Here is a 17,498-nt window from a genome sequence, read left to right on the forward strand (position 1 = left end):
TGGTCCATATTCGAGGGGCCCATATGCACCTGCCCGATGTCCATCACGTTAACAATCAATCTCACGCAGATTTTGAAGGAGAGGGCAATTGAACGTTCCAAAAAGCCAGACTTCCGCATCATCAGTTCCACAATGAGACCTTCACGTATCTGACCATCTGCCTCGTCAAAATCCCAGGACTTGCCCACTCCGAGCATCTTGTCTTGTTGTTCTCGAATCAAGCCGTGGCCTTTGATTCTTATTCAAGGGTCGTTCAGCCTGCGACACCAGAATTCTGCCCATTCGCACCATCACCTATATCGATCTCGTCCAACACAGAGTGAATAAAGCGGGTGCGGGCTTCTGTTTCGGTCGCTCGTTCCATCAGCGGCTTCACAGTCTTGCTGAGCCAGCCCATTACGCTTCTTCATCTGACAAGTCATGTTGTCCTGCCGACACCGACACTTCGATCACCATGGAGCAACTCATCGCAGAGTTGTATAGCCCTGCAAATCAATCTTCCCCGGATCGTATTGCAGAGATCCAGAGGGAGATCCAGCATTTGCAGCGACAGCAGACTAGCTGGCAGCTTGGCCTTGATCTCCTCGGCCGAGATGACTCAACCGTACGCTTCTATGGCGCTCATACTTTGATAGTCAAGATCAACGCTTGTTGGTGCGTTCAGAGCAACAACATGACGCTGCAACACCACTAACGTATCCTGTAGGGATGACGACCAGATCGGAAAGAATGATCAAATGAGGAGCTATCTCCTTGAATCCTTGGTCTCTCGTTATCTTCAGCTCTCCGTGATCCCAGATGTGCCGTTAGTCCTTCAAAAACTATGCTCGGCATTGACTACTCTCTTTGCTAAACCCGACTCAAACTGGCCTTTTCCCATCCGACACGTTCTTGCCTGCTTTCTGAGTGGACACTACGTTGCCCCAAATAACTTACCTGAAATCCTGAAAATGATCGAGGAAATCAAACAATGCTCAGCGAAACAAATGGCGGCACTCATCCTACTGATCAAGACTTTCGCCGAAGATCTTGCCAGTCTGTCTTCCACAGCCTCAGACGAAGGAAATCTACAAGCTCGAGTCGCTGTCAATTGTTATGATGCCTGGCTCCTAATGCAAGCCCTTCTCGATCACTTGCTGCCAAGCCTGTCAATTGGCAATCACCTCCCAGCAAATCCATCTCCAGGCCAGGCCTCAGAACTCGTCCGGCACCTGATGAAGGCCATACCTTTCTGGGCCAGTCGCACACGACACGCAGAATTTCATGCGGATAATAATCAGTCGAAGATGATAGAACACAGTGTACGAAAATGCATCCGAACCCTAGCAGATTTGCTCGACCATGACAATCTGAGCCATTCTGTTCTTCAGCTGCTCATCTCATTGCAGCAGACTTACCCCAGACTTAGCAGTGACGCCATAAATGACTTTCCCGCACCCATATGTCATTCTCGGACCGCACATACCCTGATGACTCGCCTCGTTAGTGGTAACTGGGATGCTGACGACCTTTTGTATGTCGAATTCCTAGAAATACTCATCGGCCAGGTCGATACCACTAATTCGGACTACCTACGAATTGACACGTACAATATGGCCTTCCAACAGCTCCGACAGCTCTTGCGGTGCGATGGAGTTGCAGCTGTCGAGGACTTGGCGTGTCAGGTGGCTGTCGAAAAAGTCAGCCAGATGGTCGAAGGCTTTATAGACTGGGACCCAGACTCCGAGGCCGAACAGCTCCTACATGATATTGCTGCTGATGCCTGTCAAGCATGCTTGCTGAAAGTCAGGATGCCTCTAAATCAAATGTCCGACTCAACCATGGACTGGGAGCCAGACGAACGAGCCAAGTTTCAAGACTTTCGCTACGACGTGTTCGACTTCTTTCAGTCTGCCTTTTCTTTACTCGGCAAAGACCTTATAGAAGAGACTGCCCAGGTTGTCCTCAGGCAGAAGGGCACGGTGGATTGGTCCATATTTGAAGCGGGCATGTTTGTCTTCACCGCATTCTCAGATACAATGTCTTCGGATCCTGAGATTTACGATCCCATCGTCACCGCCGTACTCAACAGTGCCGGCTGGACTCAGGTCCTCAACCCGAGTGCGGCGATTCCAGATAAAGCTAGGCGAACCAGCATTCGCTTCGTCACAGAGAACATTGGATATCTGCAGCGCCACTCCACCAGCCTGTTCCTTATCCTCGACTTTCTCTTCTCTTCCTTGCATTCTCCAGGATCCGCAATGCCAGCCTCGCGGGCGGTCTACAGCTTGTGTGATTCCCAGAGAAGCATACTCGCCCCAGGTCTTCCTCACTTCATGGCTGCTTTGGATACCATAGGCGACCTTGATGAGACGGAACGGCATCGAATTTTTGCTTCAGTGAGCGCCGTCATCCAGGCTCTTCCAGACGAGATTGCAAAGGCGGAGCCACTCTCTAGACTCTTGTCTGCCACTGGTCGCTTGATCAGCATAGATGCTTTTGATCAATCAGATACGGAGGCGGTGTTGACTTGTTGCACGGACGCCATGCAGACGCTTGCTTCAATTGGCAAGGGTTCACGAGCACCGTCTGAAACACCAATCGATCTTGATAGCACGGTGTCTCGTGACCGTACGATCTGGCTTGAAGGGAAAGGGGCATATGTTCAATCAAACGTGCTCCAATTATACTCACTCATTGTCCAAAAGGTTGGCGACAGAGCCGATAACGGATTTATTGAGGCTTGTTGCGAATTTATTCGGTCCGGTTTCACTGAACAACATCCATCACCCTTTAAATTTTCTGACAGCGTCGGCGCCAACCTCGTGATTGGCTTGATCACCCTTGAAAATCCCAATATCGACTGCACCATGGCTTGTGCGTCCGGCTTCGTTGCCTCTATAGAGCGCGACGGAGCTCACGCCCAGGTCAGCCGAGTTTGGGCCCGTATTACCGATCTCCAGCAGCGTATCTTGACTGAGTACGAAAGCTCAGGTCAACTCCCCAGTAGTAGCTTCCTATCGAGCTCGCTTGAATTTCTCACGAGACTCTTTGGCAGATGGAATCAGGGTTGGTTTCAATCCCCACAAACCGAAGGTACATTCATCCCGGCGATGGTCCTGGGGCTGTTGGTGCTCTCGGAGCCGGATACACTGCCACGACGTGCAGCAGCAGCGTTCTTTGGGGCGTTTGCAGATGTCAGTGCGACCGACCATTCTTCCCTGGTGGGCGTCGACGCTCAGGTGAAGTTTGCGCTTGAACGATTTAGCCCAGAGATTCTGGGGCTTATTTTGCGCCTCCTTGGCGGTGAATGCGCTCGGTCTGAGCTTGAGAATCTCGCCGAATGTCTGAGAAGATTTACGCGAAAGCAAGCGATACTGACCAAGCAGATTCTGCGAGAGGCTATCAAGGATGAGTCACGAGTGCTGAGTGACAAAGCACTGAGAGCGACGACTTTGGAGCAGCGGCACCGATTTCTAGCGCAAATCGATATGTTAAGGGGTGCACGAAAGACGAATGAGATCATAAAGGACTTTTGGATAACATGCAGGGGAACAGGGTCTGACTACATTGTATAAGAAAAAGTCATGCCCCTCCCCGGAATACCATTGATCATTAGACGATTACGTCTTTCGGAACCAACAGTGGCTCAAGCTTTCATTCTTGAACACGGGGATCGATAGGAACAGAGCAACGTCAAAGACACATCGATTTATACTATCTGGCGTCATCATGCAAAATAATCTACTTCAAGGCGCCAGGAAAGAACTTGCCGGCCTTCTTAGCATCTGCTTCCCACGCATAGTCATGCGCGAGAACGATTTCAACTTGGGCATTGGCTGCCTCACCATCGAGGTGAATGCCGTCTTTAGACGCCGAATAAAGTCTGGCCAGTGTTTGTTTGGTTTTAGGGATGTCGACATGTATACAGCAATGTCGGCCAGTCTCATCAGTCCACGTAGCAATATCCTTCTCTCCACTCAACAGACGGACGTCATGACAGGAATCGCCCGCCAGACAGACGTACTTGGTCGGGTTGCTGGAGATGCGGCACAGCAGATTCATGTGTCCGGGGAGATGACCTGGGGCATCGAGGATGTAGACACTGCCATCGTGAAAGAAATCGATGGCGTGTGGAAAGCTGGCAAGTGGTGTCCATTGGTATGGACTATCGGCTAAAGAGTTGTCGTTGGGAGGCAGTTCGACAGCTTGGTCAGTCGGTAATAGATCCGCCTCAAAAACCATGTGCTTGCCCAGATCGTGCTTTGTCTTTCCGCTAAGAAGATCGAGGGCGCCGTTACCGACAATAAACTTTGTCTTGGGATTGGTAAAATCGCGTGGCATGCCGACATGGTCATAGTGCACGTGGCTAAACATGACGTAGTCGATGTCATCAACGGTGAGGCCGCCTCGAGACAGCGAAGCCACTACGTCAGGCATGGTGTCGACGGGCCGTCGAGATTCTATATGAGTTTGAAGTGCCGCCGGATAGAGGTTGAGATCACGGCGCATGCCCAGATCCCAGACGATACGGGTAATTTGGCCAGTGGAAGGGTTCTTGTGCTGAACGAGGAACGACAATGAGGGCACGGTATGTTTGGCGTCTGGATCAGACGGGACAATGAAGAAGCGCTCGGCAATGGTGATATGACCCGCGTCCAAAGCATGAACTGTGACTGTCGCCGCCATGATGAGAGATGGTTGAGGGGATACGAAGTATAGAAGCAAGCTGTCAGATCCTCACTCGTTCCTGGCCTCTGGAAGCGTAGAATATTGTCCTCTGAAAGAGCTGGAACCAGTCTACGCTTGGTGCAAACCGGGTGTTCCAAGACCTTTTGCTGCTCGAGAAATCAGAATCCTCAAGCTGTTGGTGAGGTATGGGGGGATATGTAGTTGTTGATATTAAAGGTTTTCCCCGCACCAAGCCCAAGAAGAGGCTCTATGGATACCCCTGTGCCTTTTTCGTTCAAGTCGAGTGGTGAACCCGACAGGCCACTTCTCGCGCTACTGAGGTGGAGGAAGGCATGAGGGGTTTCGTTCAAGAGTGTGGAAGCTGTCGTCGTAGTGAAGCACAGAAGCTGGTGGTGATGGACGTGCACACTTTGGACATCGGAATGCCTTCTCCAAGTTTCTGATAGCCTTTCCCACTTGGTGCATCTTGGACAAAATTTGTCACAGTTGGAGTGGTTCGCGGGGTATCTTCTCCAGCAAATGGCCCAGGGATATGGAGGCGTGGGAGGATTGACAGTGATGACTTGGTATTGGTGTTGTTCGTGATTTGGGCCTGTGGAGGGGAGGGACTGCGGAGAAGAGAAATGGCATGTTGCAAGCCTCGTGAGGGGAAGGAGAGGAGCGCAGGCACGTGAGAGGAAATGGAGGCACGCAGGCAGGCACGCAGGCACGCAGGTAGTAGATGGTGCTGAGTCTTCTGAAGAACAAAAGGGAGGCTCAACAACCTTCTGGGTGGATGTGGACTCGGAGTCAGATACATCATTGTGACTTTCAACTGGGTCTGGGATTGTTTCGCTGTCGACTCGCGACACTTGGTGGTACAAAGCGTAGAGCTGCCATGGATTGGTCCAGGTCATTCATCGAGGCATCCGAGACATGGTGGGTAGATTTGGAACCTGGTCGCTCAGTTGGATTAGCTGATCGAGCCTCAGGATGACCAGTGGCAGAGGCTGCGGTGTTGTCGATAGCGGTCCCCTTTTTCTGCACCTGTATATCTCCGTCCGCTTTCAAGTCACGGCCTGGCTGAATCCTGGCATATAATTGATCGGATGTGGTTGACACTCGTCTGCGGCGGCCATCTCGAAGCATCGAAATGGACTTGTCGATGCCCGAGTCGACGATGCGGAAGTTGTAGTTTTTGGGAAACAGGTGTTTGTCTATGAGGTGCAGTCGGCGCTTTTGCGGTGAGGAGCAGGATTTGAGACAGTCTTCAACAAAACACGCATAGGTCTTCTCACCTTTGGCTTGCAAGGCTTGACGGAAGGCGTTGTGATTCTCGTCGGTATGCAAGGCCAAGAAGTGTGCAGTGGGAAAGTTCTTGCCGCACGCTAGACATCGATTCGAATGTTCTTTGGCATAATGAAGCTCAAAGTCAGCGGCACTCGCAAAGCCGAGAGGGTCTCGATGAGGCGCCAAAGAGCACTGGATGATGCAGGGTGCTGCCGTAGGAGGTGCATCGTCGTCAACAAATGCACTGAGTTTGGCAGGTCGAGGAGATGCCCCCTCGTCAGTTGAGAGATTGTCGTCGCTCTCCTGCCTGTTGTGAGACGGGGACGAACCCCGTGACCGCTTTCCCATGGCCCAACGGAACAGCCTGACATGAGCTTACCATGTGTGTCTGTGGCTGAGATGGCCAACAAGGAGTGATTAGTACAGTTTAGGGAACAAGGCGCTCATTTCTATGTAGGATGATGATCTGAAACGTCGATGTTGGATTATGCTGTAGTGATTTTTGATGTACAGCTGGATTGTACGGTAAGTAGTGAGTTTGGAAGCACAGGCTTGGTACTGGCTGTCCAAGCTCCAGATTAAGGCCCTTCGGCCCCAGCCGGGGCATAGGTGCAGCTAAGATCGTCCGTTCGCGCCTAGCCGACCCGATCGATCTTAACTATAAGGACGCATACTTATAGTTGGTAGTCAACTTCACCTATTCAGATTCACTGAATCCCATACAGGATTTGACCCATTCTCAACGGTCAAGAATCAAATTCCATCATTCAAGGTTTTGTCAATGTTAACTAGAGAGCAGTCCAATTATGAGCGTTACAAGGCTCTTCATCCATGTTGCGAATGATGCAGACAAGCGCCAACTCTGAAAATTGAGGGCTGGCCAGTTACCTTTCGGGCGGGCACCTAATAATAATTAAACTCCAACGATAACACAGTATCTGCGGTCCACAGGTGCCTAAATAAGGCGTCTTGTGCCTGAAACCCTGTGAGCACGGAGCGACTGTCCAGGCATTCCAGGCCGTCTATGGTGTGTGTAATTGTGGCAACTTTAAACGAACCCATTCACTTCTCTTTGGGCTGTACACAGAGGCAGGAACAGAGAAGGCCAGAACCTTGGCTCCAGGGATGTTTCATCGTGACACACTAGCCTGATTTGCTGCTTCCATTGGGCTTTTGGTGCACCCATTGCACCTTCCCCTGATTCTCTTGATGCCCTTGGTCCGCTCCACTCCTTCCTTCCTGTGGCTTCCCAAGCGTTCCCCGTGCCTGCCTCACACGCCCTCAGGAGCAGGTCAAGAACCTCACTGATCACGCCCACGCCGACCTGACACGCAGCCAACGTCCACATCCACATTCACGTCCACCATCACGCCGCTGCTCCATCCGCACCTCCATACCCACATCTTCCTCATTGTTCGTTGTTCGGCCAGTCCTTCGCGTTTCAGATATCGTCCTGCTGGCTGACAGGCACCGGCTGTCACTGTCCCCCAGACCCTTCGATCATCTCTCCTACTCTCCACCACTTGGTTTCTTTGATACAAGCACACTCAACCGCTGACCACAACACTCTCGATCAAAGCCCATCATCGCAAGAGCTCCTCAATTAACAACGTCATCCCTCTCTATCAATCTTGTCGATCACGCCCTCAGGCAAATATCAGATCGTTTTGCAGACACGGACCCTTAAGCACAAGCGATAACCATGTCATTCAGATGAAAGAGAAGACCGTCGATGCTACACTTTCTCAATATGCCCATCGACCAGACTCTTTGAGCCATAACCACCATGCTAGCCTCCAAACCTCCGTACGCCTCAACAGCCGGCAGCATTCAACTGCCCACCCGTAACATCTCCGAAGCCTCGTACCGCACACAGGCGTCCTCCATGGCCCTCCAGGATGGCCTGTTCACCTCTCCGACCAACTCGGAATTCTCTGATGCCTTTGACGGCCTCGAGTCGATTCGTGCTTGGGACGAGAAAAGAGTGGGCGAGTGGCTCCATACCATCCGCTGCGGTCAGTATGAATCTTTATTCAGGCTCAACAATTTTACTGGGGAAAGCCTATTAGAATGCGACCAGAAGATATTGTCCGAGATGGGTATCAAAAAGATAGGAGACCGTGTCAGAATCAATGTCGCCATCAAGCAGCTCCGTAACAAGGCTTCTCTCATGCGCACAAAGAGGAACAGAGACTCTCTCGCCATCCTTGACGACTTCCCCGCCGCCGCCGCCGTCGCCACTCCCTCCTCCTCTGACTCGCCTCGCACCCACGGCTCTTTGTCTGGCACCGGCAGCAGCAAACGGTACTCCCGCCAACTTGATCCCTCAGCTTTACAGAATTTCAACTCGGCCAGTACTGGCTTCAAGGTCGGATCTCGCCCAAGCTCCCCTCTGGCCGATGTCCAGGGTGCCGCCATCAGATCCCATCACTATGTCAAAAGTCCAATGGAAACTGCAAGATCCAACCAGAGTGCTGGCTACTTCAGTCAACCCACCTCGGCCAATTCTACCTCTGGGAGACGCCCAGAGACTCCTCAGATGCCAACTCAAACTACAAGAGTGGCCCATCTTCGCCAAAACTCGAGTATTGATGGGCTCACCCCAGGCGGTCTTCCTCAGGGTTCCCCCGTCATCAAAATCATCCATAACGGTGGTCAGACCAAGGTTGTCAATATCAAATTCTGTAGGACTGCTGAGGATGTCACATCCACTGTCCTCAAGAAATTGCTTCTTTCGGAGTCGCAGTTTCGAAATTATTGTTTCTATATTTTGAATGGCTTGGAACCTGACCCTGCCAATTGCCGTCGCGTTTCTGATGTGGACCTCATGAAGATCTGTAACGAATCAACCAGATCGGAACGAAACCGTCTCATCTTGCGAAGAATCAACGATGGTCCCCCCGATATCGAGGAGATTCGCAAAGCGGCCAAAATCGCCGTCGACGAATCCCAAGTGCTGCACAACACCGCTCTGAGCTCCAACAACATGCGCAATCAGATCAAACTCCAGAAACTGACTGGCGAATCCTGGCATCACATTCAAACACCAATGTCCCCCGTCACTACTACAGACCGGAACCGAAATGTCATCGCCACCGCCGATGAGTATGATCGACAGGAGGCACAGCACCTCCGAATCCCTAGCCAACAAGATACAAAGCTACGTTCGTTCTTCGGTGCTCGACCACCCAGTGAGATGATCGTCCAGGAGCTGACATCCTACTTCCCCGCCCATCAGCGTGAAGACATTGAAAAGACAATGAGGATGTCTGTGCGACGTTCACAGCGCATGAGTAGAGCCGCCAGCCGCCTGAGCATCATGAGCAACGTTAGTTATGCATCGAGCATGAGAGATGCACCTCCAGTCCCCACCATACCTAGCATTGCGGAGTCTTGGTTGTCCCATGGTGGTGGCAACCTTCGAGCCTCCACCGCAAGGCCTCTCTCCGTTATGTCGACGCGTTTCAATCTCCCCAACGCCGCGTTTCGGGATTCTATTGCATCGTCCACCCTCCATCCTTTACAGGAAGAATCCCCCATCGAGCCCAATCGCAAATCCTATGTCTCCTTTGATAGTGGCTCCGATACTGCCAACCAGAGTGAAACGGCGAGAGCCAGCTTCATCGACGAAAGCCCTGGTGGTGATAACCTCAACGAGAGACTGTCGGTGATTGTTGCCGAAGACGGCGAAGAAGAAGACCAGGAGCTCACTTCGTTCCTTCAGGGTAACAGCTTTGACAAGAATAATTGGATGAAGGGAGACTTGATCGGAGAAGGCTCTTTTGGCAGTGTCTATCTTGCCCTGCATGCCATCACTGGTGAGCTCATGGCTGTCAAACAGGTTGAGCTACCAGATGTAGCTAAAGGTACCGATGGGGACAAAAAGAAAGCCAGCATGATTGCTGCTCTCAAGCAAGAAATCGAGCTTTTACAAGGCTTCCGCCACCCACACATTGTCCAATACCTCGGCACCTCATCCGACGATTCTCACCTGAACATTTTTCTTGAGTACGTCGCTGGTGGATCCATTGCAGGCATGTTGAAGCAGTACAACACCTTCCAAGAGCCATTGGTGCGCAACTTTACTCGACAGATCCTCGAGGGACTTTCGTATTTACATGCTCGGAACATCATTCACCGCGACATCAAGGGGGCCAACATCTTGGTCGACAACAGGGGAGCCGTCAAGATCTCCGACTTTGGCGTCTCCAAAAAGCAAGGCTTCAATGGTATTCATGCGGGCCCTGGAACAAGGACTTCACTGCAAGGTAGTGTCTTCTGGATGGCCCCTGAAGTGGTTCGTCAAAGCGGCCAGTCCATCAAATCCGATATCTGGTCGGTTGGCTGTCTCATTGTCGAAATGTTTACGGGCTCTCGGCCCTTCCCTTCCATGACCACGTTGCAAACACTCTTTGCTGTGGGCAGCAACAACGAGAAACCGACGATTCCCGAAAATGTTTCCGAGGACGCAGTTCGCTTCTTAAACAAGACATTTGAAGCAGACCATGAGAAGAGACCTGGTGCAGATGAATTGCTGAGAGAGAAATTCTTGCTCCCTATGGCATGAGCATGGGCGTTGGTCATGTTCAGATGGATTGTCACGGTTGTGATGTGACTGCTATTAGTAGGGGAGTGATTGGTAGACGTGTCAACAATAACAATGTGCAAATGATCTGACGGGTCAGGTCAAGCTGGAATCTCCTTTTCGATCAGCGGGACAGAGATGGGGTGAGCCTTGTGTATGCATGGGGCAAGGGAAGCCCACCTGATGCCTGTATTGATTTTCTTTGACAGTTGTCAGGCTTTGGTAAATGTATGCAGAGGCAGAGTCTTGAGGAAATAACTGACTCCTGTTTTTCGCGTTGAGGGGCTCTCAGGTAGAGACAGGTATGCATAATGTTGATTTGATGGCTGGGATTTTGACGGCGATTGAATCCATCGTGAGTACTATAGAGATAGGTCGAATAATAATCTGGAAAGTGACCTCCCATCCCTTACACTGAGTTCCTCAAAATATATATGTATGTATGTGTTTCCTACATAGACGTTTGACTTGGGCATAGTTGACTTTGGATTGTCTACTTGACAATTCTTACCCCCTCATCTCACAACGGCCTCGTAGAATATTAATACCTTATATTCAAGGATTTGTGTCCACCCGTCTTGGAAAGCGACAATCTCAGAAACCACATTTATTGATTGATCTGCGCAACTCAAAAGAGACCTTTACCGGGCTTTCTTGAGTCTTTAGTACCCAAGGTAGACACGCATCTACGAGTTAACCTGTGGTCTCGTCTACAATATCGACATCACTATCGCTTCCACTCTCCCTAGCCGCGAGCCTAGGTAACTTCCACGCTGCACCGTATGGAGTTTAATGAATATTAAATCCTTCATGTCATACACGTACATACGCACAATCACGGCAAATCCTGGATATTGAATATCCTATCGGTCTTGCTTTTGGGCTTCACTTTACAGGTCTCTAACGTGATCCTGTCGCGTGGTCATTCCCGCAACCCTGAGCAACATTCATGGTCCACTTTTTGACTCTACCAGTATCTTCTTCTGGACGGCCCTTTATGAAGTATCCATGACCTGTGGAGGAGAACGCACCAGAATCTCTTGCGGCGGTGACATGGGAGCCTGGACGTGTTTGTCGGGTTGCTCAAGGCTGGGCTTGGGTCCATTGATTCCGTTGACTGCTGCGCCTATTTCACTCGTCGCCTTCTCAATCCCATTCACTCCGTTGATTCGAGGTGCAACGTCAATGGTGTCATATAATGGAAGGGGAACAGGTGAGGGTGTGAATGATGATACGGGTTTGGTGCTGTGTGTCGCGTCGAGGGCGCCATTCGGTATGTTGCCATTTGATGGCGTTAGCCTCAAGTCCAACTGCTGTGGTGGAGGCTGTGCTTGAGGGACATGCCCTGTGGGCTCATCGCCCTTTCGATACCTTAGTTGTACCACCAAGCTTTCTTGTGTATTGTCGTCATCCCCCAGGTCATCCTGATCGAGAAGCTCATCACTCATTTCCTCGTCATCTCCCTCGACGTCCGGCTCGGACTCATCGCCTTCGTCTTCGTCTCCACTCCATTCTTTTCCTGACGACTGATTCTCGTCGCTTTCGGAATCAGATTCATGGGTTGATCGTGGTCTTGCAGGTCTCACAGGTCGGCCCGATCGAGAGAGGCGTGGCCCTCTACCACTTGGCACGGTAGTAGGCATATCTTCGCTGGTCTCCGTGAAATGACCGTCACCCGCACTCCGTTCGAGGTCTTTCCGTTGATCGACCAGCATACTCTCGCCATAGACACCCCCTTGTCTGGACTTGACCTGTCTGCCACTGGCAGTCACAGTTGGACCAGTCTCCTGTGGGGTGGAAAAGCCAGAATTCCGAGTGGACCTCCGGCTGGATGGATCATCTGAACCAAATTCATCGTCGGAGAAGGTATACCTCATTCTCTTGCCCCTCGTTCGGCCTTCGTAAAGAGAGAAGCCAGGCTCTGGACGAGAGAATGCAGCCTTGCGTGCTAGACGATAATCGCGTCGTTTTCGTTTCTATCACACAATTAGTACTCTCAGTCTCGACCGCAAAGTGGCATCTCATACCTCATCACCAGCTTCGAATCTGGGAATAGCTGATCTTAATTTGTCACTGTTGACCTTCGAGTTCTGAGTGTGCTCATCACTGAATTTGTCGGCCAGCATCACAAGCTCGGGGATTGACCCTGCAACACTGAACCAGGTGTTGGTCTTAGCTGTCTTGCCATCATTTTCACGGTAGATGCGGAAGTGGGAGTCTTCAAGACCCTCGACTAGCCAGTATTTCCGACGGTATTGATCGGAGAACCACGGCTGCACGCTGCGTGGCTGATTGCGGTCATCGTCCTTTCGTGTCTGCTTGTACGATTCTTTGATGAGGCTCTGGAGTATCTCTGATTGATTCAAGGACCACAAGGCGAGGGCTTTGAGGAGACTCAACTGCGACAAGGTCAGCACGAGCGGGACAAAGAATCCTGAGCTGTAAAGGGGCGACGTACTCGCTCCTCCGGGGACATGGAGTTGAAGGTCTTGCCTCCTTGTATAGGACTGACGCCTTTCCAGGCCGTCAGCCACTGATGATGGTTGCTGGAGACTGCATCTTCGAGTGCCCGTCCATAGTGACCACGTCTGAAAGAACCCCGTTAGCCTGCATCTTCTTGGAGCAACGCATGCTAGAATATAGCCCGTAGTTTGAACAAAGGGGTTATGACTGACTCGACATCTTTCTTCCGATTCAAAACTAGACCGAGCAGTGCACAGAGTAACCTTTCTGCATGCTCGTCTGGCACCGGGCCGCCAACTCCTCTTTCAATGTCTTGTGGTCCAAAATGTGGGAGTGACCGAGGAAACGCGTCACTAAAACGGCTTCTGAACATGACCAGGAACGCGATCGCTTCATTGTCGGCCAAGGTATACTCGTGAGGGGGGGAAGGAGCGCGTTTCGGCGGTTCAGGAGTCGGGTCTGCTTTTGGCGCAGGCTTGAAGTACCGATTCAACCCAGTGGGTTTGGACATTTTCAACTCCATTTCCTCATCGTCAGAGGACGGGGCAGAAGACAGGGACGAGCTATCGGAATCGGCCATGGTCGAGGATGAGAAAAATTTAGAATGTCCACGAGATTATGGAGGGCAGGTGCGAGGTTATTGAGGAAGGAGGTGGTCGGGTTAGAGAACATGTCATAAAATGGAATCAACAAAGTCAACTTGCGTCGAGCCACCGCTAGTAGCAATGTCAAAGGGCAAATGGCAGTTGGCAGTTGGCCGTCGTACTTCTACGGAGTACTAGATTTCGACATACATTGGCGCGCAAGTTACGCGTGCCAATCACACTCTACATTGCTCCCTGTTGGTCCTCATCTTTATTTTAGATCTGTGGCAATTGCTTCATCCTAATTCCACGTGCTCCTTGTAGGGACTAAGGACCGAGAGGTCGGGAAGTGGGCACACCACCCTTAGGATCAATCGAGGGAGGTTTCCACGCGAGTTGGAAAGATGCATCGGCGGAGTATGGAGGTACACCGCCAAGATGAGTGAAAACCGCAGGCAGTTCACCCCCGATTAGAACGAAGGTGATGCGGCCCTGGAGTCACACCGGCTCGCTCGAGCCAAGTTGACCACCAGTATCTCGTTCATCCATATACGGAGTACCTTGGGTTCTATACCTAGGGTATTCCAAGAGCCCTGAGGCTTTGAGAGTCACCGCCTCGTCCTGTTCAGTAAGAGGACTCCCACGCCAACATTCCGAAGAAAGCGACCGAGTGTAGCCTTATAGCCCAGATGGAATGTCATCACAGTCCCTTTTGAGACCAGACAAGAGTAGCTTAGAGATGAGTCTCCTACACAGATGACGAAGGAGAAAGAGAAAAAATTAGACGAGGGGTGGTATCGATGCCTTTTATAAGCAAAGTGTGGCACAGAGGCTACGCTACGCCCAGCCAACATAACTCAAAATTGTCAGGCAAGCACCCGAATGTTTGGAGCAAATAGAAATATATCATCTGAAATTTTGCTGCCGCCCTTAACCGTCACACCTCTTGATAGTTCTCACGAGAGTCCAACCATGGTTTAGATCATACAAAGCGGCCGTGATCTGTTCTGTTGTTCGCTTCAAGCCGCAAAAGGCTTTGCATTCCCCCTCAACTGGCGCATGCGGAGTACTCCGGTTGGCCCCAAGCGACGGAGCTGGGACTGGGACTGGAACTGCTTGAACGTGACCATTTGCTGTGAGTCAACAAAATGTTGGTTCTGCTCATTGCCGCCAAACAAACGGGGTGGAAAGGCGCAACTCATCCCCCAAAGGATTTCCATATTTGAGAACGAGATTATTGAATGACCATGATAGAGGGTAAGCAATCTTGACACAAATCCAGACCCCACGGTCTCTAGTCAAAATTCAGTTGGCAAACTTGCACACCTTCGGATCTCGCTTCCTCTGTTCAGCCTCACCTACCTTAGTGAAAGAATGAATTGTTGTCAACACACCCATTGATGGCCACTCTCTAGTACCCCCCGATGTCATATTGATTATTTAAGCCTGTCACATGGTCGAGACTGCTGGTAGGATAGTTCCTAATGTCAAAAATTACCAACGTACTCTCTCTCTCTCTCTCTCTCTCTCTCTCTCTCTCTCTCTCTCTCTCGCAATTCTAGCGATTGAGAAAGGCTCGAGCCGTCTTGAAGCCTGTCAATGTGGGACCAATGTTTGGTGCAGAAAACAGCAAAGGCCTCGCATTCAGCGAACAAGGCGGAATGGTCAGGAGGAGAAGTTGGACCATCGGAGCATGGTTGATCAGTAATTGACCCAGCCATGGAGATCTGCGTCTGTTACAAGGAGAGGCTATTGCACTCAAACAACATTCCAAGACTATCGCCAAAGCCCCAAAGACATGAACTCTTCTGAGTTTGTCTCGCGCTGGCTGGAATTTCATTCATGAGAGAAAACAGGTTGAGAAAGTTGTTGTACAAATCAACAGAAGACGGAGGTCTGTGGTCATGACGACTGTCGACCAATCACAGCAAATGCCAAGATTTCAATGCTAAGCCCTTTTTGGATTTTTGGAACAACCAAACGCACTTCCCGCAGACTGTCCATTTTTCCATATCTTCAATTGCCTGCATTTCAACATCGACCTCATCCATCGACAACCGCCAGGTAAATGACCAACAGTCAAGTCTCGTCAGCGCAACTCAATCTAACCGCTGTATAGGATGGGTCGCGTTATTCGAAATCAGCGAAAGGGCCGCGGCTCTATTTTCAGTACGCCTGAATCTCTCCTCCTACGACCTTCCGTCCTTGAAACTGATTGAAATTTCACAGCCGCCCACCAGAGACTCCGAGTCGCACCTGCCAAATTCCGACAACTCGACTTCTCAGAGCGTCACGGGGCAAGTTGTTTGAGGAACATGAATGGACTCAGGACTGACGGATAAACAGTATGTTCGAGGTGTGGTAAAAGAAATCATCCACGATCCCGGTCGAGGTGCCCCTCTCGCACGAGTGTCATTCAGATCGCCCTACAAATTCAAGGATAGAGTCGAAACCTTCATCGCCAACGAAGGTCTCTTCACCGGCCGTACGTCGCCCTTCCGCCTGTATAGTGCCTGGGTACTGATCTGGTTGCAGAATTCATCTATGCCGGTAAGAATGCCAGCTTGACGATTGGAAACATCTTGCCTGTTGGATCACTCCCCGAAGGAACCGTTGTGTCGAACGTGGAAGAGAAGACCGGTGACCGAGGTGCTTTGGGACGAACATCTGGCAACTATGTGACGGTGATTGGACACAACCCCGATGAGGGCAAAACCCGAGTCAAGCTCCCCAGTGGCGCGAAGAAGGTCATTCTCAGCTCGGCTCGAGGCATGGTGGGAATTGTGGCCGGTGGTGGACGAACAGACAAGCCCATTCTCAGTAAGGACGACCTGGGTTCGATGCTTTGTGATCTCTGGCTAACAACGATACAGAGGCATCCCGCGCCAAGCATAAGTTCGCCGTCAAGCGCAACTCATGGCCCAAGACTCGTGGTGTTGCCATGAACCCCGTCGACCATCCCCACGGTGGTGGTAACCATCAACATATTGGTAAAGCATCCACCATCTCCAGATATGCCGCCCAAGGTCAAAAGGCTGGTCTCATCGCCGCCCGAAGAACTGGTCTACTCCGCGGTACTCAAAAGACCAAGGACTAGATGGTCTAGCTATTTGAGCAACTGGCAAAACGGCGCGAATTGAGTTGTAGCTCTAGTTTTGAGACGGTCACAGAGAAACGTGGGGAAGGTCATTGATGCATCGACCAAGGTCCCAGTGCAGGCTGAGCACTCGAATTACGCATCACCATAGGCCAATGAAACACAGTCTCCAAAATCAACCATATTCCAAACACACTTCAGACAAACAATACTTGAAAAGGAAGTTGCAGTAACTTTGTGCTCAGGGAACATGTACCTCGACCTCGACCTTGTGTTAAAAGTGACGCTATGTGCATAATGTACATTTATTAGTAGTGTCGGGAGGTCTGCGTGGTAGAATTGTGGGCGTGGTGGACGCCTATGGGCTGTCACTTCTCCTGAATCTTGACGGACAGTCTACAGACGTGCTGGCAATTTCGCAAACCCGAGTCGATATAGTAGATAGGCGGGGGCGGAGTTGCGCCACAAAAGAGTATTCGTAGAAGTTGTCTGTGAGATGGGTGCTGCTTACAATCGGTCCTAGCGACGGAAGATGTAGCGGCACAGCGGCGTGAGCGGCTACAAGGTTCCCTCGATATGCCTACCATGCTTGCACAAGGACACGTACAAAACAGACAAGAGGGACGGAGAATTTTCATGGTGTGTCCCAACACGTGTCTTGGTACCTGTTACTATAACAGCCAATACAGAGATTTATTGGAGCCAAAATCAGACTTTGCCTCAACCAGGTGGGTTAGGCTTTCAAAGGCACGGGGTGGCGCAGGAGCCCTCCAGTCCCAAAGGGCGCTCGGGGCTCGGGGTGGAGGACAAGCTAGAAGAGGGTTTAAGG

General features: G+C 51.0%; 5 protein-coding genes across 5 annotated transcripts; 3 read left to right on the forward strand and 2 right to left on the reverse strand.

Annotated features, from left to right (window-relative positions):
* Positions 1–321: 321 nt before the first annotated feature.
* On the forward strand, positions 322–3,864 carry PV10_05696 (uncharacterized protein). The gene is made up of 2 exons (XM_016370400.1): positions 322–654; positions 707–3,864. The coding sequence occupies exons 1-2, from the start codon at positions 455–457 to the stop codon at positions 3,555–3,557; spliced, it is 3,051 nt and encodes a 1,016-aa protein (XP_016222693.1). The 5' UTR covers positions 322–454; the 3' UTR covers positions 3,558–3,864.
* Positions 3,724–4,668, reverse strand: PV10_05697 (uncharacterized protein; the record flags this gene model as incomplete). The annotated part of the gene is made up of 1 exon (XM_016370401.1): positions 3,724–4,668. The coding sequence occupies one exon, from the start codon at positions 4,666–4,668 to the stop codon at positions 3,724–3,726; it is 945 nt and encodes a 314-aa protein (XP_016222694.1).
* Positions 4,669–7,214: 2,546 nt separating this feature from the next.
* On the forward strand, positions 7,215–10,925 carry PV10_05698 (uncharacterized protein). The gene has a single exon (XM_016370402.1). The coding sequence runs from the start codon at positions 7,727–7,729 to the stop codon at positions 10,505–10,507; it is 2,781 nt and encodes a 926-aa protein (XP_016222695.1). The 5' UTR covers positions 7,215–7,726; the 3' UTR covers positions 10,508–10,925.
* A 246-nt stretch (positions 10,926–11,171) lies between these two features.
* Positions 11,172–13,638, reverse strand: PV10_05699 (uncharacterized protein). The gene is made up of 4 exons (XM_016370403.1): positions 13,201–13,638; positions 12,984–13,113; positions 12,553–12,924; positions 11,172–12,501 (listed from the first exon to the last, which is right to left on the reverse strand). Exons 1-4 carry the CDS (start codon positions 13,566–13,568, stop codon positions 11,521–11,523), a joined length of 1,851 nt encoding a protein of 616 aa, XP_016222696.1. The 5' UTR covers positions 13,569–13,638; the 3' UTR covers positions 11,172–11,520.
* Positions 13,639–15,581: 1,943 nt separating this feature from the next.
* Positions 15,582–16,899, forward strand: PV10_05700 (60S ribosomal protein L2-A). The gene is made up of 6 exons (XM_016370404.1): positions 15,582–15,636; positions 15,692–15,741; positions 15,802–15,869; positions 15,919–16,057; positions 16,108–16,392; positions 16,446–16,899. The coding sequence occupies exons 2-6, from the start codon at positions 15,693–15,695 to the stop codon at positions 16,667–16,669; spliced, it is 765 nt and encodes a 254-aa protein (XP_016222697.1). The 5' UTR covers positions 15,582–15,636; position 15,692; the 3' UTR covers positions 16,670–16,899.
* The last annotated feature ends 599 nt before the right edge of the window (positions 16,900–17,498 follow it).

This window comes from Exophiala mesophila (genome assembly GCF_000836275.1).
Source record: "Exophiala mesophila strain CBS 40295 unplaced genomic scaffold supercont1.4, whole genome shotgun sequence".
Classification (NCBI taxonomy): Eukaryota; Fungi; Ascomycota; class Eurotiomycetes; order Chaetothyriales; family Herpotrichiellaceae; genus Exophiala; species Exophiala mesophila.